Source organism: Protopterus annectens, chromosome 8.part1 (genome assembly GCF_019279795.1).
Source record: "Protopterus annectens isolate FY-2018-M chromosome 8.part1, PAN1.0, whole genome shotgun sequence".
In the NCBI taxonomy this organism is placed as follows: Eukaryota; Metazoa; Chordata; order Ceratodontiformes; family Protopteridae; genus Protopterus; species Protopterus annectens.
Genome location: NC_056742.1, coordinates 472,956,175 through 472,983,973, shown reverse-complemented (window position 1 = coordinate 472,983,973; position 27,799 = coordinate 472,956,175). Strand labels below are relative to the sequence as shown.

At 38.7% G+C, this 27,799-nt stretch overlaps 1 protein-coding gene across 1 annotated transcript; it reads right to left on the bottom strand.

Annotated features, from left to right (window-relative positions):
- Positions 1 to 9,474: 9,474 nt before the first annotated feature.
- Positions 9,475 to 10,296, bottom strand: LOC122810145 (olfactory receptor class A-like protein 1). Its single transcript, XM_044081619.1, has one exon. The coding sequence runs from the start codon at positions 10,294 to 10,296 to the stop codon at positions 9,475 to 9,477; it is 822 nt and encodes a 273-aa protein (XP_043937554.1).
- Positions 10,297 to 27,799: the final 17,503 nt, after the last annotated feature.

The following is a 27,799-nucleotide window of genomic DNA, read 5'->3' as shown; positions in this document are numbered from 1 at the left end:
TGTGTGTGTGTGTGTGTGTGTGTGTGTGTGTGAGTGTAAGTGTGTGTGCATGCATGCGCAGGCTCATCTCTTTTCACTCTACATCACATATATTATGTCAGAGGCATGGGATTAGTTGTGGTATTATTCTGATATTGTCCATGATTGTCGGTGGTTGTTATAATGTTTGCCATGACCCTTTACCTGTTGCCACCTTGCTGATGACCTCTACAGAGAGTAGAGTCATATTCAGGTATATCAGTTTGCACAGCTTCCCATTATACACCCTACCCCAACTGTATGTCAGATCCATGATATATGTCCTCTGCATTATTCGTGTAAGGATGCTTATCTCATGCAGACCTCCCCCCATTGTTATGTCACCTTGGCGACAGTCACAGAAAACACACTTTCACTGTACAGTCCGTATTGTATTATATACTGTAGATATGTGCTTGGTATTGTTGCTATAACTATCTTCCATTGACATGGCCTCTTCTGCTGTACACGAGGGAGTGAAACCTGTGCTCTTTCGCTGTATTCATTCATACACTTCATCTGTGTGTATGCAATGCACACACTGCCCCTGAGTCATCATTTTACATGTCAGTCCAGTGTCTTGTTACAGATCATTAACACAGCTCCAGTACAGAATGCCAGATATGGGATATCACAATAGTCTGCACTGTAGGTACACTGTCCTCTACTGTGTTTGGACCATATACTTCACATTCATACCTCTCAACTGCCCAGATGTTCCCAGGATGTCCAAATGTTTTCCTTATCAAATATGTGGCTTTCTGCCATATCACAGGGATGATCTCTGGACTTATGTGACTCAATATTACATACATACATTTGAGTGCATACCTCTCAACTGTCCTGATCTGTGCAGAATGTCCAGATTTTGTCTCATATTTGTGATCTTTAACTCATAACATTTTTGCCTAGCAAATCATTGTCATGTTATTGCAGAATTCAGCCAGAAACTGATAACTGGCATTTATGCTCTTCAGAAAGTTCTGGGTAATGTACAACCTATGTATTCTATCTAATTCCTAAGTTTGGAAGTGCAATATTAAAATTCTGCCCTTATTTCTACTTCCTAACTTTGGAAGTGCAATATCATTTTGGGCCCTTTGTCCCCCCATTTTAATGGCTTTGTCCACATTTCTCTCTCTAAGAGGTCAGGACTGCTACATTCCTATGTGACATCTATGTCAAATATGTTCCTATTGCTGGTTATTTGTCTTCTCATTAAGTTGGCCTCTGTGCAGATGTGTTGTACTAACAGAATGAAAGCTATTTGTAAAGCTCTGGTGATCATTGTGGCATTCCACACAAATCTGCACACTGTAGGTGCTCTACCTTGCTCAGAATTCCCATCTGCATTTGCTTAAAAGGTTATGTGGCCAGCAACACTGTTGTGAGCTATGAAACCTAATTTTTAGGCATACTGCACCTCATTAATATGCATTGCTCGCTGCCACGCTTCGTCCAGTGTCACACTAACATGTAAACTTTGTGTAGACTCTGCACAAAGCCTAAACAGAGTTTATTGAATCCCCAGGTATGTGAATAACAATATAATGTCATATTTATTTTTATTTTATTTTTTTCTAAGAAACTATTTTGTTTTATTTATACAATGATTCTAGATGTGAAAGCTTATTGTAAATATGTAAATTATAATTCTCAAAGAATGAAAAGATTTTAATAAAGGAGCCCTACTCTCATCAGTAGGTGCCGTGGGATGTTTTACATCTGCTTGAGCTACCACCAAATCAAGTAGATGTGGCCTCAGTTTAACATCTCATCTAAGGGATGACACATAATCGTTACTTTTAAAGAAGAATGGTACTACTCATAACTTTGAAATGAAAGGAGAAATAAAGAAGGTTTTGCTACTGTTACTACTCAGCAAATAAGTTGTTCAAGACATTGCAGCTTTTTTTTGCTATATTTCATCATGAAACATGTTTAACTCACTTAATCTTTGAAATTAAGTATTTTACTTCACAAGTCATTCAACAAATGAAGGCACAATAATATTTCCTTGAATTTAGTACTCTGCTATGTTTAGAATAAGATCTTGTAATGCAATGATCAGAAGGCATAAAACCTGTCTCAGGGTTTGCAGGATTTGTAATGTGCTGTCTTCATAAACTGTACCCACCACCCAAGACAGGCAGTTGGGCTTTGACCATGCAAATGTTGCAGAATAAAATTAAGTAATTCTACAAAACCTGAGACAAAATAGTCCAGCCCAGCTTGGTGGTATTAGTTCAAAGTTATCCAGTATATTTTCAAGATTACAGGCGCTACTATTCATTTCTTGAAAACTGTATATAAGCTGTTGTTTATCAATTTATCTCAGATGGCTTACGCTATAAATTGTCAACAAGCCTCATGCTATGATTTAAGGTTTGACTGCCTTATTCTCTACCTCATGTCACACCTTAAATAAGGTTCTGCTTAGAAGCTTTATCTTGGTTAATAAGCAACTAATATTATAGGACATATTATGTTATGTAAGCTTCAAACCACCAAAGATCAGAATGGCCAAACTAAGTTCATCAAAAAAAACCAAAAAATTCTGACAGTGATTTCCTATGAAGGAGCTCTGATCCTTGGCAGGTTGAAATTCAGGTGAATTACAGTTGAGAATTCAGTCTTTCTTCTTCTTCTTTTGGCTGCTCCTGTTAGGGGTCGCCACAGCAGATCAACTGTTTCCATTTCCTCCTGTCGTCTGCATCTTGCTCTGTCACACCAACCACCTGCATGTCCTCTCTCACCAAATCCATAAACCATATCTTAGGCCTTCCTCTTTTCCTGTTACCTGGCAGCTTCATCCTTAGCATCTTTTTCCCAATATACTCTGCATCCCTCCTCAGCACATGTCCAAATCAATGTAATCTTGCCTCTCTGACTTTGTCTCCAAACCTTCCAACATGGGCTGACCCTCTAATATACTTATTCCTAATCCTGTCCATCCTCGTCACACCCAGTACAAATCTTAACATCTTCAACTCTGCCATGTCAAGCTCTGACTCCTGCCTTTTTGTCAATGCCACTGTCTCCAACCCATATAACATAGCTGGTCTCACTATCCATTTGTAGACCTTCCCTTTCACTCTTACTGGTACTCGTCTGTCACAAATCACTCCTGACACTCTTCTCTACCCACTCCATCCTGCCTGTACTCTCTTCTTTACCTCTCTTCCACACTCACCATTACTCTGAACTGTTGATCCCAAGTACTTAAACTCATTCACCTTCACCACCTCTACTCCCTGCATCCTCACCATTCCTGTATCCTCCCTCTCATTCACACACATATATTCTGTCTTAGTCCTGCTGACCTTCATTCCTCTTCTCTCTAGAGCATATCTCCACCTCTCCAGGGTCTCCTCCACCTGTTCCCTACTCTCACTACAGATCACAATGTCATCTGCAAACATCATAGTCCACGGGGACTCCTGTCTGATCTCATCTGTCAACCTGCCCATCACCATTGCAAATAAGAAAGGGCTCAGAGCTGATCCTTGATGTAATCCCACCTCCACCTTAAACGCATCTGTCACTCCCACCGCAGACCTCACCGTTGTCACACTACCCTCGTACATATCCTGTACCACTCTTACATACTTCTCTGACACTCCCGACTTCCTCATACAATACCACAACTCCTCTCTAGGCACCCTGTCATATGCTTTCTCTAAATCCACAAAGACACAATGCAACTACTTCTGACCTTCTCTGTACTTCTCCATCAACACTCATAGAGCAAACATCACATCTGTAGTGCTCTTTCCTGGCATGAAACCATACTGCTGATCACTAATCATCACCTCCCTTCTTAACCTAGTTTCCACTACTCTTTCCCATAACTTCATGCTGTGACTGATCAGTTTAATCCCTCTGTAGTTACTACATCTCTGCACATCACCCTTATTCTTAAAAATCGGTACCAAAACACTTTTTCTCCATTCCTCAGGCATCCTCTCACTTTCCAAGATTTCATTAAACAATCTAGTTAAAAACTCCACTGCCATTTCACCTAAACACCTCCATGCTTCCACAGGTATGTCATCTAGACCAACAGCCTTTCCATTCTTCATCCTCTTCATAGCTATCCTTACTTCCTCCTTGCTAATCCACTGCACATCATGATTCATTATCCGCACATCATCCAACCTTCTCTCCCTCTCATTCTCTTCATTCATCAACCCCTCAAAGTACTCTTTCCATCTGCTCAACACACTCTCCTTGCTTGTGAGTACGTTTCCCTCATTATCCTTTATCACCCTTACCTGCTGCACATCTTTACTAGCTCGGTCCCTCTGTCTAGCCAATCGGTACAGGTCCTATTCTCCCTTCTTAGTGTCCAACCTTTTATACAACTCTTCATACGCCTTATCCTTAGCCTTCACCACCTCTCTCTTTGCCATGCACCTCATCTCCTTATACCCTTGTCTACTTTCTTCATCTCTTTGACAATCCCACTTCTTCTTCGCCAACCTCTTTCTCTGTATACTTTCCTGTACTTCTTCATTCCACTACCAGGTCTCCTTGTCCTCCTTCCTCTTTCCAGATATCACATCAAGCACCCTTCTAGCCATCTCTCTTACTAGCTCTGCTGTAGTTACCCAGCTATTCAGTAACTCTTCACTGCCACCCAGTGCGTGTCTTAGCTCTTCCCTGATCATCACCTCATAATTACCCTTTTTCAATTTCCACCATTTGATCTTTGGTGCTGCCCTCACACTCATCCTCCTCTTCTTGATCACCAATGTCATCCTACAAACCACCATCCTATGCTGCCTAACTACAATTTCCCCTGCCACCACTTTACAGTCTCCAATCTCCTTCATATCTTTGTCCATTCATAAGTTACCCTGCTAAGTAATCCCTAAAAACTGCATTATAAAGTGCATCTAGCCATTTCAATATACAAATAATAAATGAATAGAAAAATAAAATAAAGCCTAAACAGAGTTTATTGAATCCCCAGGTATGTGAATAACAATATAATGCCCTATTTATTTTTATTTCATTTTATTCTAAGAAACTATTTTGTTTTATTTATACAATGATTCTAGATGTGAAAGCTTATTGTAAATATGTAAATCATAATTCTCAAAGAATGAAAAGATTTTAATAAAGGACCCCTACTCTCATCAGTAGGTGCCATGGGATCTCCTCCATCTGCTTGAGCTACCACCAAATCAAGTAGATGTGGCCTCAGTTTAACATCTCATCTAAGGGATGGCACATAATTGTTACTTTTAAAGAAGAATGGTACTACTCATAACTTTGAAATGAAAGGAGAAATAAAGAAGGTTTTGCTACTGTTACTACTCAGCAAATAAGTTGTTCAAGACATTGCGGCTTTTCTTTTTGCTATATGCCATCATGAAACATGTTTAACTCACTTAATCTTTGAAATTCAGTATTTTCCTTCAGAAGTCATTCAGCAAATGAAGACACAATAATATTTCCTTGACATTAGTACTCTGCTATGTTTAGAATAAGATCTTGTAATGCAATGATCAGAAGGCATAAAACCTGTCTCAGGTTTTGCAGGATTTGTAATGTGCTCTCTTCATAAACTGTACCCACCACCCAAGACAGGCAGTTGGGCTTTGATCATGCAAATGTTGCAGAATAAAATGAAGTAATTCTACAAAACCTGAGACAAAATAGTCCAGCCCAGCTTGGTGGTATTAGTTCAAAGTTATCCAGTATATTTTCAAGATTCCAGGAGCTACTATTCATTTCTTGAAAACTGTATATAAGCTGTTGTTTAGCAATTTATCTCAGATGGTTTACGCTATAAATTGCCAACAAGCCTCATGCTATGATTTAAGGTTTGACTCCCTTATTTTCTACCTCGTGTCACACCTTAAATAAGGTTCTGCTTAGAAGATTTATCTTGGTTAATAAGCAACTAATATTATAGGACATATTATGTTATGTAAGCTTCAAACCATCAAAGATCAGAATGGCCAAACTAAGTTCATCAAAAAAAAAAAATTCTGACAGTGATTTCCTATGAAGAAGCTCTGATTCTTGACAGGTTGAAATTCAGGTGAATTACAGTTGAGAATTCAATCTTTGAGCATTCATAGGTTACCCTGCTAAGTAATTCCTAAAAACTGCATTATAAAGTGCATTTAGCCACTTCAATATACAAATAATAAATGAATAGAAAAATAAATATTAAGAACACAATCCCATTATGTTCAGCATTCCAATGATTTACAACTTCATTATGTATTGTATTTACACAATCTACCAACTATAAAGTGTTGTTTTTTCTAAGATCATTCATTCATTACCCATTTTTTCCACTTCATGGTGGGGGATGAAGCCTTTCCCAGCACCCAGTGATGCAAGGCAGAGAGGCTAATCCTGAATAGAATGTCAGCCTGTCTCAGTACATGCACATTCACTGACATATTGTACATGCACCTATGGGCACGTAGGATGCTTGTCCACTATTCTGCAGCTAGAAAACAGTTTTCCAATATCTTACAAACAAGTTTGCACAGAAAGTGGGTTACTTAAGTCATCTAAAGCCAGTCCAGGTCTGATGCTCTCTTATTTTATTAGAAATTGTTTTGTTTTGTTTTGTTTGATTAACAGACTAAAACAAGTGGCTCCAGAGATTTACAATGATCAGCTGCTCTCCATTTCCAGGGATGAGGCTAATCATTGATAATGAATGGGTTATTCCAAATGCTTTGATGATCTGTGTGCCCAGGAGTGGTCTAACTTCCATTACCTAAGTTAAAAGTTTTAATACTCTGCATCTCTTTTCCATCTCATAATAATCCTATGGAGTCAGTTCTATCTAGCCTACATAACCCCAAAAGACCTTTTCATATGTGATCTCCTGCATGCTCACAAAACCTGCAGCACCACAGAACCCCCATACAAAGGACTTAAACCATCATCACAACATAAATAAATCCTACTTATCTCAAAAAATTCCTTCACAAACACAATCATTCCAAATGGCAGGGTAACCATAAATTAGTCCCGTAGACTCCTTAATTCCCTATGGAAAGGGACAGCAAGCAGTAGGAATAACATAGTCTACGACAGAAATGATCTGTCTGATTAATTGCATATTAGCAACATATGAACATATGAACAATAAATTTAAACCTCTTACTTAAAAGGGCTGAGTGGAGATGTACTTGAAAATAATGAAATAATTTATTTATTTATTTTATTTTTATTTTTTTATTTTACATTTGTTGACCGGGAGGAACTGACTGGATGTCCATTTTTTCAGCGGAGTCCGGGGAGAAAAGCTCAACAGGGTTAAATCAAGGTACATAAAGACATATAACATTGTATTCAGAGTGAGAAGATGGTACAAATGATACAATGATAACATTACACATTCATTTCAATTCACACTGAATAATGAATAATACAGAAATTTGTAGGAAATAGGAATTATGTGAAAGTTAGTCAGGTTTAGTACATGGACAGTATAATGATCTGCAACCTCAAGACAGATGATAAAGGAAGCTTGTCACCATAGTTCATCATGGCTCAGTGACAGAGTCAGCTTCATAAAAATGCTATCACTATAATTATATATTGTTCAGAAATACTTTCTGCATCAAATTATAGTGACAAAATGAGGAAATAAGGTCAATTACATAGCAATCTCTCTAACACAGCAATAACCCAGACGTAACTTAACCACTACAGTAAACTATTAGAAATAATATTAGAACTTTCCTCATCCTGAATGGCATTAACCAGCATTAAGGATATGATCTCACCAGCACCAATTGAACTTGTTATTCCTCATGATATGAAAAGACTCTTTTAAATGGACTTGAAGAAGGAAGGACCAGATAACCTAATTAATTGAAACTAGGTGTGTGAAAAACGTGGAGACTCAGCATTTCAGTGGCCATGACCTGCTTATAATCACCCAAGGATGGAAAGGCATTCACATTAACAAAAATTAAGAAACACCTCATGCTAAATTCTGAAGGTTAAATAAAGCATTCTGGGAATTCTGCATGCTGTATGCTTTATATTTTCTTTGCTGGCATGCATTTTATAGTGTTTCATATTTCTGACTTCTTTTTGCCTCTCTATGACTGATTTCTCTCCCTAAAACATGTAATATCATTCACTTGTAACATGATAAAACATACAACAATGGGGGCTGGGACCTCACATCCTTCAAAAAAATAAAACTCTTTAAATAACAAAGTTATATACTTACTGTACCTTATAAAAAGGAGATTCCTAATAATATAGCACTATGAAATGTAAATATTTAAACTGTTTATTTCAAGTGGTAAGGTGACCTGTTCAAGTACTATCAATGAATTCTAATTGCTTTCTTTTTCATTGCTGGGCAAGTTTTTCCAGTGTTCAACAGAGCAAGTGCGTACGTACTAGCAATGGTAAACATTCCCCAAGTCTGGAGTGAAATGATTACTTTAATAGTGAATTTTGCTTTAGAGTGCACGATACTTAGTTTTCTGGTGGGTTTGAAGTTTCTCTATATTTCTATGTGTAGTCATTGTGTGTGTGTGTGTGTGTGTGTGTGTGTGAGAGAGAGAGAGAGAGAGAGAGAGAGACAGACAGAAAGAGGTTGTAAATTTCAGCATTCTACAATGTGTCTGTTTCTGTTTTCCCAAGATCCAATGACCACTAAGTTGATTATATTAAATTAGGAGATGAGCTCCTGTGTAGGGAGGCAAAGCTTTGTCCTCCTCCAAATTATACATTTCATTTTCACTGAACATTGTATTGCTGTTAGCAAAGCTTCTTTCATTTTTTTTTTGCTTTTACAAACAGCCATGTTAACATAATATGATGTTTTATTCCATTAGACTGATTTTTATTTTTATGCTATGCAATCCACTTTACAAAGTGCTTGTGTAATATTAAATGTTCAGGAAAAATGTTACTTCTCATATATAATAAATGTTGCCATTTGTGAAGAATATGTGGAATTCCTGCCTTCTGAGTGTCTTTTTTTACAGTTATGGTAGTAATTCAAATATAACTGTTAGCCATCAAGTTATGTAAATCTCCCAAAGTAAGTTAAAAGGCCTATTCACTGACAAATATAATTGTACAAAGAGGCTATTAATTATTCTCATACTATGAACATTCTATAACTGAAAGAAAAAGTATGCAAGTAAACCATATCATCATGTCATCAATCTGTACAGAAAAAATAAATCAAAATAAAACTTTCATTTGATGTCTTCTTTATACTAATGCATTGACAATGAACTGTACTGAATATACATGAAAAATTAGCAGTTTTTATTATCAGTCTTTAAATAATGTGCCCTATCACAAATCCTAGGAGTACAGAACTTGTATAATACTTAGAGAATTTAATTTCAGTGTCAAAGTGTTTAACATTCAAAAGACTGCAGCATATTATTATTTATTGAGTGATACTCTAGAACTACCAAACTAAATACTTTGTTTTCTAACTTAAAGTTTGCAGCACATTATTCTCTGTCTAAGTTTTTGATTATAGGCAATTAGAATCATGGGAAAAAGTGAGGAAAAACAAAAAGATAAGAAATAACGGGAATCATTTAAGGAAAGGTCACCTTGCTTTGAAACTGAGATCTGATAAAACCAAATGGTAGTTTCAATTCCAAACAGAGACACGTATGTTACAACAAAAGCTACCACCATCTTGGATGCCTGCTGCTCAACTCCAGCTTCTTGACTCCGATCTGAACTCCTCTTTCCTTTCATCTGCTTTCCATGTCTGTGTAGAATTAGAAGAATGTGGGCACTAGCGAGAGCCATGAGAACAACAAATGCTACATCACGAGCAAATGAAATAAAACCAGTCAGTTCGAGTACAAGGCGATCAGGGTAGACTACCAAGCAATAGCCAAGATTAAAAGTGTATTTTAAATCTGTTGCATTCCGTTCAGTAACAGCATACAAGGCTGTATTTATGCTGGATATCACACTTATTACACAGATAATAATGATTAACAGGATTAGATATTTTTGCATTTTGTGTTTTAATGTTGCCCACTGTGGATTCAAGGATGCCAGAGTTACACATTGAAAACAACTGAGCAAGCAGGTTAAACCAATAATCATAACTCTGGATACCCTCATTAAATAGACATCAATTTTGCAGTCAAAGTCTTTGTAAAAATATATTTCTCCAAAATGGTGCAAAGAATGTGGGAGCCCTACAGATAAAACATGCATGAGGTTTGAGCACGCTAGGCTTACCAATATTACTTCAGAGGGCATCATTTTTTTCTCTTGGATTGTCATGCGCATCATCAATACAAGAATTATTACATTTCCAGAGAGACCTATGACTGTGTTTATAGAGAAGAAAACTCCTTTAGTAAGTTCTTGCACAATTATTTTCTGCATCGCCAAACTTCCTTAACTACTCAGTTCAGTATAAGTAAGTATATCAATCAAATGACTGAAATCTAAAATGAGGATGATTTTTAACAAATAATAAACATCTTGCAATGCCATTGTGTTTAAGCACAGCAATATATTTGCTTTGAAATTAGAATGTTTCCTGTCTAATACTTTTACTGGTGCTATATTATCATTATTGTATACATTTAATTCATTGTCAAGTACAGTATAGCAATAACATCCATGTTCAGATGAGTGGAAAAAAAGCCAGGGATGTGAGCTTTCTCAGTGCCTTCATCCTATAATCCCTAAAAAAAATTTAACAACATAATATTAGATAATTCAACAGCATAATATTAGATAATTCATTGAAAATATTTCTCCAACTTTGCTACAAAATATTAAATATTACCTGAATATGTTTCTGAACAACTAAAAGCAATTACATTTGTGGATGATTATCTGTAGTATTTTTTAAAATCTATCTTCTAAAAGAGAACACAAAGTTAAGGAGCAGATCAAAGTGCTTACCTATGTAGATTCTTATTCTATCAAGTAACCAACATGAAGGTGAAACACACCAGAAATCACCAAATAATCAAAATAACAAGTGTGTGGAGTGAATCAGGGACACAGCAGTGAGAAAAACTATCAGTAAGCTTTGGCTATGATATAAGGGATGAAAGTGATTGCTCAACATTTTTAATAAAATATTTATCTGTTTACATCGCTGGTCCTTGCCTCATTCCACACACCTGTTGTTTAAATGATTACCTTAGATTTGGAAACAAACTACCTTTGAGGTATAACTGCTAGTGTCTCATAATTTCTCAATTTAACATATGTCCTTACACTTTAAATGACAATTCATTCCTTTCAATCTAGTTTAATATTCCCACTCCAGGTTATTGAATAGCTGCCAGTGCAGTCCAGCATTGGAGATAGGTACTGTACTCCTGAGGGTGTTTAGTTTGTTTGGTGTCATCCTTTGGATGAGATATTAAACTGAAGTTCCGTTTGCTGGAGTTGGTGGTAGTGCAGGTAGATATAAAAGCACCTATTGAAAAGAATAGGGACAGTTTTCCAGTGCACTGACCACATTTCCCCTAGTAGTATAAATACCACCTTGGGTCTCAAGGTTATTAGCCTAGTGGGACTAACCCAACTGGCAAAGGATGAAAAAAATGTGAAAGTAGCTAACTCCAAGTCGGACTGCCGACTAGCCATGAGTGGAGTCCCACAGTTTTTGGTCCTGGGTCCTCTCCTGTTTGGTATCTACTTCTCTGAAGTCCAGGCCAACAGGAAGACTCTGGCTGACAAAGTTCACAGACGATTGCAAGTTGGGGGCTATTATTTACTCCCCAAGTGATGTTGAAATCCTACAGAAAGGCTTCAATGACACCAATGACTAGTGTCAGAACCATGGCCTTAAGCTCAATGCCAAAACATGCGTAATCATCCCCCTTGGGAAAAACCCAGTTCCCTTGAATTACCACATTGATGGTAGTCCACTGAACACAGAAGGTGTCATAAGAGATCTGGGAACACAGGTTGACAGCAACCTCTCTTTTGACCACCATGTTGCCTCTGTGGTCAGAAAGTCCTTCTATGTGGCATATCTCATTACTAAGGGTTTTGCATCCAGGAAGAAAGAGCTAATTGTCTCCCTCTACTCTTCCCTCATTAGGCCAATCATCGAGTACAATTCCCCATTTGGCATGTACCTCACTAGATACTTGCAACAACTGAGGAGGCCACAAAAGTACTTCACAAAGAGGATCCTAGGCCTTAAACACTTGTCCTATATGGACAGACTCAAAAAACTCCAATTATTCTCTATCTCATATCGTCTACTTAGAAGTGATCTCTGCTTGACTTACAAAGCCATATCTGACCCAGCTCTGTTAGAAATACTACATCTAAAGAAATCCCAGTCCCTCCACATCACACACTCCAGGGACCTCAATCTCATTACCACAGTCAACAGAACATGCTGGACGGACAGGTTCATAACCCAGAGACTGCCCATGCTATGGAATAGACTTCCCATACATGTCAAGCAGAGCACCTCACTGGCACTCTTCAAGAGAAATCTTCATGAGTGGATGGGAAATAGAAAATTCACCCCGGGGATCACTCCAGTGGCTCTACTCGACAGAGGCACTAAGAACTAAGGTCGTGTGGTACGATGCCAGGGTAATCCTATGGGCTAGGCTTGTAAAGGCTCCAGGGCTATTAGCCTAGTACACACCTATGAACCTATAAAAATAAATAAAAAAATAAAAAAAACGACAACAATAACAATAAATATATTTGACCTTTTTTGTATTTTTGTCCACATTTCTTTCATTCTAATTTTGTATCATTACCTGACATTTTACAGATCCCCCTATCACATGCAAAAAAAAGATGTGACATTTCAAATTCCTAAAATGAAGCATGATTGTGTTAAGCACCCAATTTTATGTTCAATAGTATGAGGACGAAACAACAAGCAAGTGATACATCAATATTTTTTCTTTGTTACTGCATCTTTAGATAAAAACAGAAAACAAGTAATAGTAAAGTCTTAAATTCTCAGTTGTTAAAAACTGATTTGACATAACAGTCTTACTCAGTTCTTAAAAACTGATTTGACAAAGTTTCATATCTCACATGAAGTTCACAAAATGTAGATAAATGTACACTAAATTATCTTGAGCACATCAATACAAAAAGTAAGGTGCATAGCTATGCTTCTTTCTTCTAAACATTTCACATTTGACAAACTGTGAATGCCTTCTTTATAAAAATACAAAAATGCATTAAAATAAAATATTAGTGATTATCTATATTTGTGTTTAAAAAAAATGAAATTTAAAGCACAACTAATTTAACCAAAGAAATGCACCTACAAAATCTGATTATATAAATGCATTTATAGTACAGATAGAATTTTGAAAAGAAGTATAGAACATTAGGCTGGGTTTAAAGAAAGTTGTTATGTCAAACAAAGTACTTAGAAATTATAATAAACTAAATTGAAAACTTTAGTCTGTACATTATTTGGCTAGTTGTCAACATTTTCTTTTAAAATATGGTAGATACTGCTGAAAGTATAAACAACACTCAAATAGCAATACTCACAGGTAATCAGTAAAATCTGTACTGTGTTCTTGTTCAGAAAACTAGAACATACAGCTAAGAAGAAATTCATAGTGGCCTGTAGCACTATGTAGCTCTGGCTGAAAAGGCACAGGAAAATAGGCAGATTAAATGACCCTATAATAACAAATAAATGAGCACTTACAGTCTAATGTGCAAATAATGACGTACAAATGAAAACAGAGGAAACAGAGTGCACTTCAAAATGGGAGGAAATACTGGGTGGATGATCACATTGATTGCTGCTCTCGTGGGGTGGTATACATTTTGGGTTGTGGCTGTGCTCCCCCAAAATGGTATGTGGGACAAACCAAGAGGATGGTGAAAACAAGAATCTTGGTACATCTAGGAGACATAAGGAATAGCAATTTAGATAGCCCTGTGGCCCAGCATTTCCATTCAGCACATACTGGCTTGATTAACAGTTTCTTTTCTAGTGTGTTAGCTAGACCACAGAATTGTTCAGGAAATAATTGTTTGCAAAATTATTATATATGGAAACAAGATTTATTTTGAATTATAGGACCATACATCCTCATGTTATGAATTTGGAGGTGAATTTTGATGTTTAAACAAGTTTATTGTATCTTGTAATGTGATTTTATATACTAGTGTTGCATCAGTTGGAGTTTCATGCACAGATTTGTTAATTGCTTAATGGTGGGGAATTGAGGGAACACTTCAATTGCATAATTATGTGTAAATTGGTATATGGTTCAATATAAAAGTTACTGTGTTGTGGTGTAATATTATTCCCTGAGGCATCAGCTGAGGGACCAGAAACACCAGTAAAATCTGTTTTGCAGTTAAGCTGCTATGGCTGCGGTTTGTTTATTACATGCACTTCATAGTCATCAGACAGAAAGTCACACAAGAAGTTGTACCTGAATAGCAAAGAAAAGAGCTCACCAAAAGTCGTAGCAGTCCTTTTGCAGAAATGTTAGGAGCAGCAGTGATGTTTGTACAACAGCACTCCATTAAACAATGAGTCACCTGACTGTGCTGCACAGCTACACAACCCACGGAAGCCAGTTCCTGTAGAGGATTACATTTAATCATGCACAGACCGGCAGGTACACAATTGCCTTGCTAGGACTAGAGATATAATATGGGCATTAGCAGGACTGTATGCCCACAGACTGGAACTAGGAAATGCATGGACTTCCTATAGTTTTGCATACCACAGTATATGTAGCTCATACTAACTACATGCATTTAACATTGTCACCAGTTTAGCAAGGATTCTCTGGATAGATAAGTACTTGGTTTCCTGTAAGAGCAATTGGTTCTCTTTTCAAGTAGGAAACCACCATGATGGTCATTTGTATTACATAAACATCCAATGCAGTACAAACCAGTGACCAGTTTTTGTGCTAACAACTGAAAAGAAAATAAAACAAAAACTCTCATCTGGGGATTGAACCCAGGATACCACTCTTACACATTCCATGTGGTTAACACTTTCAATAGACCTACAAGGAGCATCTCGGAGATACAGTTAGATGCCTGGTTTCTCCACAGAGCAGTTGCTTTCTCCTTTCAATGAGGAAACCACCAATATCATGATGTCTTATCACACAAACATCCAATACAGACATACCAGTAATCTGTCTTACATTAACTACTTAACAGAAAAATAAAGCAATGACGCTTGTCTGTGGATTGAATTCAGCCACCTTCTCCCTGACACACACACATTCTGTGTGGTTATCCCTGTCCCTTAACGAGCAAGTAGTGTCTAGACAGTTAGCTACCTGTACCCTTCCAAAAAGAGTTGGGTCTCTTTTCAACTAGTAAACCAACATAATGGTGATTTTTAACACACAATCATGCAATACAGTAAACAACAGTAATCTAGTCTTGCATTATCAATTGAACATAAAAGGAAAACACTGACCCCTGCCTGGGAACTGAAACCAGGATGGCTTCCTAGTTGAAAGATGAAACAACAGCTGAAGGTGGAAACCATGTATGTCACTGTCCAGGCATTCCTGGTTGGTTTAGTGGCAATGCAAACCACATGAAAAGTGATGTGGGTTCAGGTTGAAGCTACAGACAAGGGGTAGTGCTTTCTTCTTCTGTTCAGCTGTTAATACAAAACTATGTTACTGGTTTGTATTCCACTGGATGCTTGTGTATTAAAAAATCACCATCATGGTGGCTTCCTAGTTGAAAGAAGAAACAAATGCTCTCGGGGAAAACAAGTAACTTACTATTTGTCAGTTCAGTGCCAGAGCCAGCCACATGGGATACATGGGGGTGGGAGATACTGGGTTGAATCTCCCATGAAAGTGTCAATTGTTTTCTTTTCTTGTTCAGTTGTTAATACAGGACTAGATGATTATTGGTTCATGCTAGCTAAAGTTACAGAGACAAACTACTGGGAAATATAGTTTATATCATGTGTCATCCTGTAGAATAGATACATTTTCCTTGAAAAATTGTTGTAACATGTGAAAGAGCATATCTGATTTCACAACACACCAGTGGAGAGGACTACAAGCACATATGACTTGAAAGATATTGGCTGTCTTTCCAAAGTGCTGGGAGCTATTGATTGCACTATTCTGGTAATAACTGCTCCATCGAATATCCACTGACAATGTTACATCAGCAGAAAGGGCTTGTGTTCTATAAAATATCAAGTAGTGTGCAACACAAGATGATGTGATTTTCACATGTGACATACAAGCCATCTGTATTACTGCTCCCTACATGGAGACATCTCACAGGGCTACCTGGAAGAGAAGGAAAGGAAAACTTGTGTGCCTTCATATCTACACCTTCATACAATCTGTACACAAAACTCACCCCCTTCACAATATCTCTCTTTTCCATGATGATAATGTGTTTTGGATGATGCAGAACTCCCTCTATAAGTCCTGGTTGATGACACCAGTATGAACCCACTAAGATTGTCTGAAGAATAGTGTAACATTGCCCAGGAACAAACCAGAAATGTAGTAGAGCATGTGTTTGTCTTGCTGAAATTGCAGTTCCACTGTCTAAACATGCCTTGGGCTGCTGGAATATGGCTCACCATAGTCTGCCATCTCAATGAAGCACAATGTATGAGGAAAACTAGGTTCCTATAAAAGAACACAGGCCACCCAACATCCCTGAGACCCTCCAACACTTCAACAGCAATATCTACCCCCAACCCCCCACATTCCACTGATGGTGCCAGAGAGACAATACCAACCATATCACAAACTACAGATGGTGTCATGCAGAGCATGTGAAAGTACAAGCAAAGCCGCAGCAAAGTCTAGTTACGTTTTATAGGCACTGATGTATACACAGTGGTTGCAGGATGTCATGCAGAACAAAGCAATGCATATAGTTTAGGGAAGGGCTGTACTGGGCAATGTCACACCTTGCATCAGATGACTACACACACCTCACAGAATAGAGAGTGATGAGGGTTGTCAGCCCTCATCATTGTACATGTGTCTAGGAGAATGTGGATCTATAACTTTCTTTATTGAGAGATGGGGGTGGACCAAAAGTCAGTGAAAGTAGAGAATGGAATCCTGGGAGGAGAAATGTCAGCATCAGCTACATCCTTGTCTACTGAGTAGTCAAGGGTGTTACAATGAAACCAGGCAGATGGATGACTGCCATGGGAAGCATCAGGTAGCTTCACCATGGGACTGTGCTACAGGGCGCTGGCACCTTAAATGCAGTATAAACACAGATATCACGGAATATGGATGTGTCAGAAATGGTGAAAGAAGACTTGTATTAGTGTCACACATAAACAAACTCAGCTCAAGTGGCCCTTCAATGTGGATATCCTAGCACCAGTTTGGATATGTCACTACTCCAATGGTGGTGAGTTCAGAATATGTTCCTTGAAATGGCCATCAAATGCAGCCACAATGGGTATGTGTCTCCACATGGCCATAGGTTACACTAGCAAATGGTGGCAATTGCTAAAATCTGCATTGATTCAGCTGCGGAAAGTGCATGTCCCACCACTGAGTACACAAGTCTCATAACAGCATTCTCTTTGGACTCCATATACTCCCATGGAGTCACACACTATCCAAATATCCATATGAGTAGCAATGGGATGTGCCCAAATTACAGTCCTGCATATCTATTGGTTGAAGCTGAGAGATGCTTGCAAGTGATAGTGGACAATGTTGTGATGGACTTTTAGGCTCCTGTATAGTCTGTATCTGTATGTTAGAGCAATGCTTTGGTCTGTCACTGTTATCCCACCACTGTTGATGGTCATTCTGTTAGACATAGAGGAGCCCTCATCTGATTTTGTTAGCAGTAATCCATACTGTATAGTTCATGGGATAGGTGTGGGGTACAGTATAATGTCATGTCAGTGGGTGCAAAGATGGACAGTTTCTATGTATCTTAAGAATATGAGTTAATTTGCATGTGGGCTTCATTGTCAGATCTTGGCAGGGGATTGACTTTAGGCTGCTGCCATGTCCCAGTATCTATAGGTGCCACCATAGTCATGGTTTGTGCTGTGGATACAGCTCAATCTGTAATCACATATGCCTCATCATGTGCATTATAATTGGATCTGGATTCCTGCAGCCTACTATGAAACACCTGCTTATGCCTGCCATTATTAGCCTTTTATCCTTGGTTTAAATTTACCTCTCCTTAACCATTATTGCATCATATTTTTGTCAACCTGAGGTTGCTCCAGAAGATCTCTATACTTGCCACTATATCTGTAGACTTCACAATTTTCTTTTCTTGTCTGATCCTTTTCCTTAAATTCTTTCTTTTTTTTTGGCACATTCATTTGCTGTCTGATTTATGTCTTCTGATTTAATTTCCATTCTCACTTTATTCCAAAATGTTTCTGCTAAACTAAGAAAAACTGTCATCTTAAATCTTCTTTTCTTCATCTTTTAAAACTTTCACGATGTTGGGATGTAATGAGGTCAACATATTTGCATGCAGTCCCACAATTACTGATCTATGGTTATATATATATATATATATATATATATATATATATATATATATATATATATATATATATATATATTCACTTTGAATCATCGAATGTTTAGAACATCAACGTTCTGATCATCGAGACCAGAATATCAATGTTCAGAACATCGAAAATTCATAATGAACCGTAAAAAAAAAAAAAAAATCCCCACACCCCACTACCTTAATATTCCAACTCCAAGATTGCACTACAGTGGGGTAAGGGAAATTTCCCATTTACCGCTATATGCGGTAGCGCTAAACGGGAGATTTCCTGTACCCTACCTGCAATGCCAACACTCAGATGGCACACACACACAACATGTAGGGCACTTTGCTGCCCTACATACACACCCAACATTCCACAATCTCACTTACCTGGCACTTCCACTTTAAACCTTCGATGTTCTGAACATCGATGTTCTGGTCTCGATGATCAGAAGTTTGATGTTCTGAACATTCGATGATTTAAAGGGAACCCATATATGTGTGTGTGTGTGTGTGTGTGTGTGTGTGTGTGTGTGTGTGTGTGTGTGTGTATAATTTGTTAAGCATAAAGCAATGTTCTTGTTTTCATGTCCAATTGATTCAATACTTTCTGAATCCAGTCATTCACCCCAAAGCTCTAAGTTACAATAGGAAGAGCAAACTTATTTATAGCTTGGACTTTATTCCTAGATGTCAAGGCAGTTTTCAATATTTGCTTTATGTTTCTAAAGTATTCCTTACTGTACTTTATTCTCAGCCATCCCCACAAGTGTAAATCAAATCAAGTTGACAGAGCTCTGAATTACATAACACATGCCCTGCACCATGTAGTCACTCCACACCCATCCATACACAGGTATGTGTTATGATATATAGAGTTATAGATGGTCCTGTGCAGGGATATGACTGTGGTATATACCACACAAGGGTGCAGTGCATGCTGTACTTTGGACCACATGCTCTTCACTGGTATGAGATGTTCAGATATGGTGACTAGGTAATATGTGAAGATGGCCCTGCAGTCTTACCTGTGACAGAAGATAGAATATATAGCATTTGGAGAGGCCCTCCACTGATGTGTGCAGGTGTTTTTTGCAGGGCAGCATATTCGAGAATCATGCTGATATCAAATATTTGTTATGTTCAACATTGTCTGCTCCCAGATACAGGCACACAGGTCAACATGGTAATGTAACACAGCCTATCAAAGATTACATGGGAAAGACTGGATGTGCTTTCAGTTGACTGTCTTTCCTTTTTAGGGTTGTAGGCATACAGGTGTGTGATTGCAAAAGGATACATCTGTACATAAAAGTTGTAGGTGTGCCAACTAAGTACACTTGTAGTAACCTCACTATCTTACTATTACAAGAGATATTCAGCCTGGTGACCATCACATTTACCTTACACATAAAATATCCCTTATCACACTAATGTGTGGCTCCTGTGAACTCTGTCCTATAAACCTGCTGCTTCTATGCTGCTAGACAGTGATTCTTGATGCTGAAAGCAATCTGTTGCTCATTTTCCAATGCAATTTTAGTATCAAAAATTGCAAAACAACTGTAGACATCACTATTATGTACTAGCTTCACCTTATGTATATCAATGAGCCTTGATTCTGCCTTTGTCACTTAATCACTCTTTCACAAGTGTTTACCAAGAGACACAATGCATAGGTACTGGCTGTGCAGCTTGGAGGGTTGACAGACTGTTCTTCAGGTGTGACGGTATTGGTTTCAAAATAGGGCACAGGTGTACTTTACTTCTTCTGTGGCAATTACGAATAATCACCTGCACAAGTGCAAGCTGCGTGGATGGGTGGGGAGTGACTAGGTGGTGCTAAGGTGCGTTTCCTGTAAATCAGAGTCCTCTTGTGTAATATTTGAATCTCAGACTCACATCTGGATTTGCTATACATTTATGGATATGGCTACTAATTCTAGTTCATCATAAAGAACATCCCCCTGGTGTTCAAAGGAAAACAATTATGCTTTATCCTCCTCACAGCCAGTTCAAAGAGCAAATGTTGGGACCATTTTCATGTCCATCCAGGAACGTGGATGTCTAGTGTGACCTAGTAGACTAGTGGTCCAGGGAGCAATGCAAAGACTGGGATGATGACCTGTGTCACTGTCACTTTGAAGAACTCTGAGTGTTGGAAACAGATGTTAGGTAAGACCACCACAAATGGTATAAAAAGTAAGCATTTACAGTGCCTGCTCTGTTCAGTACTGCCTCTGATAAATATTGTTGCTGTTTGTAACACATGCCCATATGACATGTTTCTGTTTAATCTAGCAGATCTCAGGATAGTCTAGGTCAGCAGCTGGGTAATTGTCTGTATGCTTTATTTAATGCAGATAGGAGATATTATAACACTGTTTTTTTTTTCTTATTTTCTTATGGGACAAGGCACAGGGCTGTGTCCCTGGGCCACCGTGGGTACCATTTCCTGTTTCTGTATAATTCCATCTAAGAGTGGCAATATTGATAACATTGAAAAAGTAAACCGACAAAGTAATGTGTTCTTGCACAAGAAGCGATAACTATAATAAGATAAAATCACCAGGGATTTAGCACTTTTGCCTTTTAGAATTCAGGCATCATCAGAGTCAAATAAAAAATCACAGCAGACACATTACTAGAAAATACAGACTGACATCATTTCCTGTAACATCATACATTCGTGAATAATGTACTAGTCTAGGAATGATATCAGCATTGTTAAAATTGCTGCAATAAGATAATAAAATGCTAAGTAATAAAACCATATATATGTTGTTAAGCATTGTTTAAAAACATTTTTTACTTAAAAACTGTTTGCATTCACTCAGGCTTGTAAGAGTCTGTATAAAAAATGGTTTTGCTCTCTTTTTCAAGGTACTTGAGATGGAAATTGTATAATTGATTCCAGGTTTCACCCTGGCATTGAGTCTTAATTGCCATTCAGTTACCTTGATCTGCAGACCAAGGTCAACGTCACCCCCTCTTATCTTGACCAAACCTCTATCAATAATAAAAAAATAGGAATTTTTTAAAATTTATACACTCTGTACTGTGTGTGTAAATGGTGCTGGTACACTTTGCATTTCTAATGTCCCTGTTGTGTTCTATGACCCTGTCATGCAATTCCCTAGTGGTCTTGCCTATATAGAATGCAGGGCAGGAAATACAGGTGGCAATATAGACAACATATTTGTGTTACAGCCTGGCCAGTCTCTGACGCTGCCCTAGAGAGAATAGTGTACATCCACAAATAAGATATAGCTGATGCCGTCAGCAATGCCTGCTGAGGAGAATATGGCAATAACAGTGTCCCACATGCTGGTATAAAAGGCACTCTAGAATGTCAAGCAAGTGCACACACTCACACATACACCCACGATAGCTGGTTGCAGTGAGAACATAAATCCTACCTAAGTACACAGACTACAGAACTCTGTATTTAATGCAAGCACCATAGCTCAAGTCTGACTTGGAGTGTCTCTCTCACACACACACAAACACACACACACACACACACACACACACACACACACACACACACACACACACACACACACACACACACACACACACACACAAACACACACACAAAACACTTTATAGCTAATGACATCATCAGCATCTGGTGAGGAGAATATGGCAATAACAGTGCTCCACATGCTAGTGAAAAAGTCTGTCTGTAATGTCAGGCAAGTGTGCACACACACACGCACACACACACACACACACACACACACACACACACACACACACACACACACTCACACACACTCACACACACACAGATACAGACACACACACACACACACACACACACACACACACACATACACACACACAGACAAACTGACTGCAGTGAGAATAAAACCCCATATCGATCTAACTACACAAACTACAGAACTGTGTATTTAAGGCAAGTGCCACAGCTCAAGTCTGACTTGGAGTGTGTCAAGCAACACATTATAGCTAATGACATTAGGTGTCTGGTGTGAATAATATGGCAATAAGAGTGTCCCACATGCTGGTGTAAATGTCTCACTGTAATGCCAAGCAAGTGTGTGCATGCGCGCACACACACACACACACACACACACACACACACACACACACACACACACAAAAACACTTGACTGCAGTGAGAATAAAACACCTACCATTCTAAGAGTACAGACTACAGAACTCAGTACTTTACACTAGCACCATAGCAGCAGTCTGACATTTATAAAGCTGCAGGGCAACTTATATTGGATGACATCAGCAGGGCATGCTGGAGTGAAGTTGTTGAGAGGCTTGCATGACGTGTATTCATGTGCAATATCAGAATGCTGTCAATCCATGGGATAGGGGCAGTGACTGTAGGATACATGCTGTTCTGGCTACACACACACACACACACACACACACACACACACACACACACACACACACACACACACACACACACACACACACACACACACACACACACACACACACAGTTGACTACAGTGAGAACAGAATCCCTACCTATATAACTACACAGACTACAGAACTCAGTACTTTACTCTAGTGCCGTGGCACAAGTCTGATTTTTACTAGATTGCAGGACAACTTAGAGTGGATGGCATCAGCAGGGCATGTTAGAGAGAAGATGTTGGGAAGCCTGTATAGGTTCATAGTGTCAGAGGTCCATAGGAGATCACTAGGCTAATAGCCCTAGTGTCTTTACAGGCCTAGCCATGTAAAAACACAAATACTCTTATTGAGCATAGTTGCAGTAGATGGTTGTTGTTAGCAGATTGATTTTATAATCAGCACTGACTGTCCTTATCCATGAAGGATGTAGGAACCAACCCAGGAGTGAATTTACAGTCACCTATCCAGTTGTCAAGGTTGTACTTGAATAAGTTCATTGAGGAGCACTGCTTTACATGCAGTTGGAGCCTATTACAGAGGAGTGGCAATCACTGGGAGATATATCTGTGTCCCCAGCATATTCTGTTTTTGTCACAGGCTAGGCTCAGATCCCTGGAGCAAGTTATTCTTCTCCCATTTGATTTGTAGATGTCCACCATTTCCACTAGGTCATGGTCTGAGACTGCTCTGTAGGCCAGCCATAGGTCACCTCTCAGCAGCCTGTATGATACTCAGTACAGTGACATGTCTTTCAGTCTTTCCATGTATGTCATGTTTTGGATGCCCTGGATTCTCCTGGTCACAAACCTCTGTGTTTTCTCCAGTTGCTGCAGGTGTCTGATGAGGTACAGACAGAAGGGAGTATTGCCCTCAATTAGTGGTCTGATAAGTGGTCTTGGATGTGATGCCCTTATTTATGAGGTGCACAATGTAGAATGTGTGTCTCAAAGCTATGGATGCATAGTGATTGAAGTGTAGATTGCTATCAACATGTGTTCCCAAGTCTCACAACACTGTGTTTGAGCTTAGAGGGGTGCTATTTATATCATAATTAGCAGGGATACTTCAATGCCAAAGGAGACAATGGGGCATCTTGTTGCTTTAAGTTTCAGTCTGTGAGTTTGTTACCAGTCATTTGTCTATGTCATCCCTTTCTGTAATATGTTAACATGGTCGGGGCACTCTATATGAAAGTACCCAGTTGACAGTCATCTGCAGATTTGGTAAGCTGCAGGCCATCTACCTTTGCCTGGATGTCAGAGAAATAGTTTCCATACAGTTGAGGGTGCAGCACAGATCCTTGTGCCATGCCACTGGTAAGTGGTCTAATGATGGAGATGCAGTCCCGAACTTTGACAGTGTGTGTGTGTGCTAGTTGACTATCCATCTAGTACTGTATGGTTTAATCCTCATATGGGATAATTTCTCTATGATACCTGAATCAGAGTTAGTGTCAAAGGCCTTGGATAAATCAAAATAAGGGGTATGTCCTGTTATCCCTTATCCAGGTCTTTGGGGTCATTATCAAAGAAGTCCACTAAGTTTAATAAGCAAGACCTACCCTTGACAAAACCAAAATTAGTAACTTCAAGTGTGTCAGAGGTCACCTATGTCCCTGTAGATGAGGTCCATGATGATTCCTTACATAGTCTTGCAAATAAGGCTGTTTAGGCTTATGATAATTCAATAAAGGTGTTTGAAAAAATAGTCCTAGTTCTGTATGTTACCACATTGATGTGCATTACATATCACACATTTGGTAATTACTTTATGTAGTGCAGTTGATATATGTGTGAAAAATGTACTGTGACACCAATGTTGCAGTGCTTGGGGGGAAGCAACACATGGCTGCATTGTAGATATGTGACATATTGTTAGATAAGGCCTTTGGTTTGTTATGTTTTCACATATGATTTCAAGTCATAAACAGGAAATAGAAAGTAAACAACACTAATACATAATAATATTGCATTTTATATATCGCAGTCAGAAGTGAATTTGTGCAATGGTTGGCAAAGTTTTTGTGCATGTGAGATACACATTTCCATTACTTTCCCTGTTTGCACATAGCTAAGCAGTGTGCAAATGTGAGCTGCATTTATAAAGTTATAAGAGTTAGTATTGAGTGTATGAAACATGCCTGCTGCTTAGCTGAATCTGTGGCAGCATTTCTGAATGCATTGACACATTTCTTTTTGAACTCAGATGATGGTGGGTTTGAATCCAGGTGTATCTAACACTTTTAAATAAATAGTGATAATGCAATGATATTATTCCATATAGTACATTCAGCATGTATTACTGTGTATTGGCACAGTGCAGTGGGGTTAAGCAGTATTGTGTGGTAGTAACTGCAGCATTACAGAGCCACTCAACATTGCTTGGCATTCATGTGCGATGTCAAACTCTACACAAACACAAGAATACAAAAAGTGAAGGGATTCATTGCTTTTTCTGCTACTTGTATGTGATTCTATTTTATGACCAGATTATTGTTAAAATGGGGTAGATAGGAAAGTGGTGAAGTGGGGAGCAAGCAGGGAGAAGAATAAAGGGAAATCAATAAAGAAATGTGCAGGAGGGAGGTAGGTAAGAACCATAGCTATCCATTTCTTCATCAGTAAAAACTGATAATGCATGCAGAATATTAGCTGACAACAATGTAATCATGTTGTATAGCCACTATATCATAATCTCAAATGCTGAAATGTCCGAAGCACAAAACTTAGATCTGGAAAGCTTGAAGTTCATAAACATCGAACATTAGAATGGAGATTGCCATAGAGTGTGGGAAGGGAAGATTTCCCTTTACTGCACTGTAGTGCGATCTCGGAGTTGGTATATTTAAGTAATGGGAGATGTGGGGGTGTGCAGGGGGGGCATAGAGCATTTTATTTTTTGTTTTGGGTATTTAGTGTTTTTTTTGTAGATTCAATGTTGTCAGATTTAAAGCTTTGAAGTTCGAAGTTTTGTGCTTCAGACTTTTCAGCTTTCGATTTTCTGATATAGACCCAGCTGAATCAAGTGTGTCAAGAAGACACTTGTGCCAGATAGAGAGCTATGTATATAAGGATATTTTTTTTTTTTGTGGGACAGGTGCCCATTTTTTCTTTTTTTTATTCAGTAAGAGAAGAATGCTGGGTAAGGAACATAGGCATTTCTAGGTCAGGCAAGATGTGTAGGTAAGGAAGCAATTGCAAAATAAAAACAAGATAAGAGACTTGTCCAGTGCAGGACACAAAAGGTTGGAGGACAACATGATTGGATTGAGGGAGAGGACATCACAGGCTCATGCCTGTCAAACATGAAGACAGTAAGAATCGAGTCCTCACCCACTGGACTGTCATCACTGTCATCACTGTCCCCATACTACACTGGTGGCTGGGTGCTTGATGTCTTCTCTACCTATGGACCATGAGGGAGAACAGCCTCTCCATCTGGCATAGCTGTACACCAATGGTGTGATGTATGACTCTGCACACTGAACTTGGCATCTCCCAGTGGGTGATGAATTCACTACTTCAACGACTGCTCCTGGAGGGTATCACTACACCAGCTGCTGGGGCAGTACTACTTGAGGGCTCAGGTAGTGCAATGCAGCAGATGCAGTGCTGTCAGACTGTCTACCAGACATGCTGGGCATTCGTGCTGGATCCGGTGGAAGGGGGGTAGGCTGATCCATGGATTCTGGCCTACCTCACTGTGTTGTGTAGCATTTAGTGATCTGGTATGGATGGATGACATAGAGACATTTTGATGACACATAATATAAAATAAAAAAGAGAGATAAGGGTTCAGGTGAGAGGAAAAAAAGAGATAAAATTAGTACCTTCATATGTGACTTACAATGCATTAACAGTAGCATACAGCTATTCTATCTGAAGTATTACATTTACGTATAGATCCTTAGAAATACACGCTATAACTATAGCTTGTTGAAAGTAGTCTTTGAAATGTGCATATACTGCACATATATATGTTCCAGTTATATAGATTACTGTTAAAAGCAGGACATTCATGCCACTTGCATAGAGTTTAATTGAATGTAAATATTTATTAAAGAAATCCAGTGCTGTATATTTGTTACTTGTGATATTTGAACCCAGAGCCTTTGACGGTAGTCTTATATTTGAACCCTAAAGTTGGCCTGTGCTACAGACTAATGCATGCATACTTGCTGTTGCGGTTAGGATATGCATGGTCAATTTGTTGCAACTGTATAAAAAACCCAAAACTCTATCTTTAACTTTTAAAGCTACAATAATTCTTCTCTTGTGCTGCATGCATAACACTTGTTTCCCTTAGTCTCTCCAGTTGAACAGCATGAGCTGTCTGTTGAACTCTATGTCAGTGTTAGCTGGAGAAAAAACAGAAAAGAACAGAAGAACATTATGCATACCAGGCTTGCCTACATTTGCCTTTCTAAGTATTACAAATTCTCTTTTATATTAATAGGTACACAGCTGTGGAATGTCTACAGTCTCAAATTCATTCAACCAATGGTTGAGGATATCCTTTTGCACCTATGTAGGTCATTAAAATGATGCCTACACTGTTGTCTAGTGTGTGGGATGCCAGTAGCACTGCATACTGCTTGAGCTAAACTACTCCATTACTCAGACATGTACTGGGAGCCAGAATAGTCCCTCTGCACAGGTCTTTGGCTGTGGTGCATTACCAGGAGTCCAATAAATATCCTGGATGACCCACTTCTATGCCCTAAACTTGGCAGTTTCCCCACTAACTCCAGCCATATCTAACACCTGACCTATAGCAATGGAAAATGATGCCTTCCCACCAATTCCAGTTATCAGTTTTATTGGTAGTGCACAAACCTGAACAATGATGCCAACATATATGTGCAATATTAAGCAGGGTGCAGCAGGCCAAGCGGGGAGGA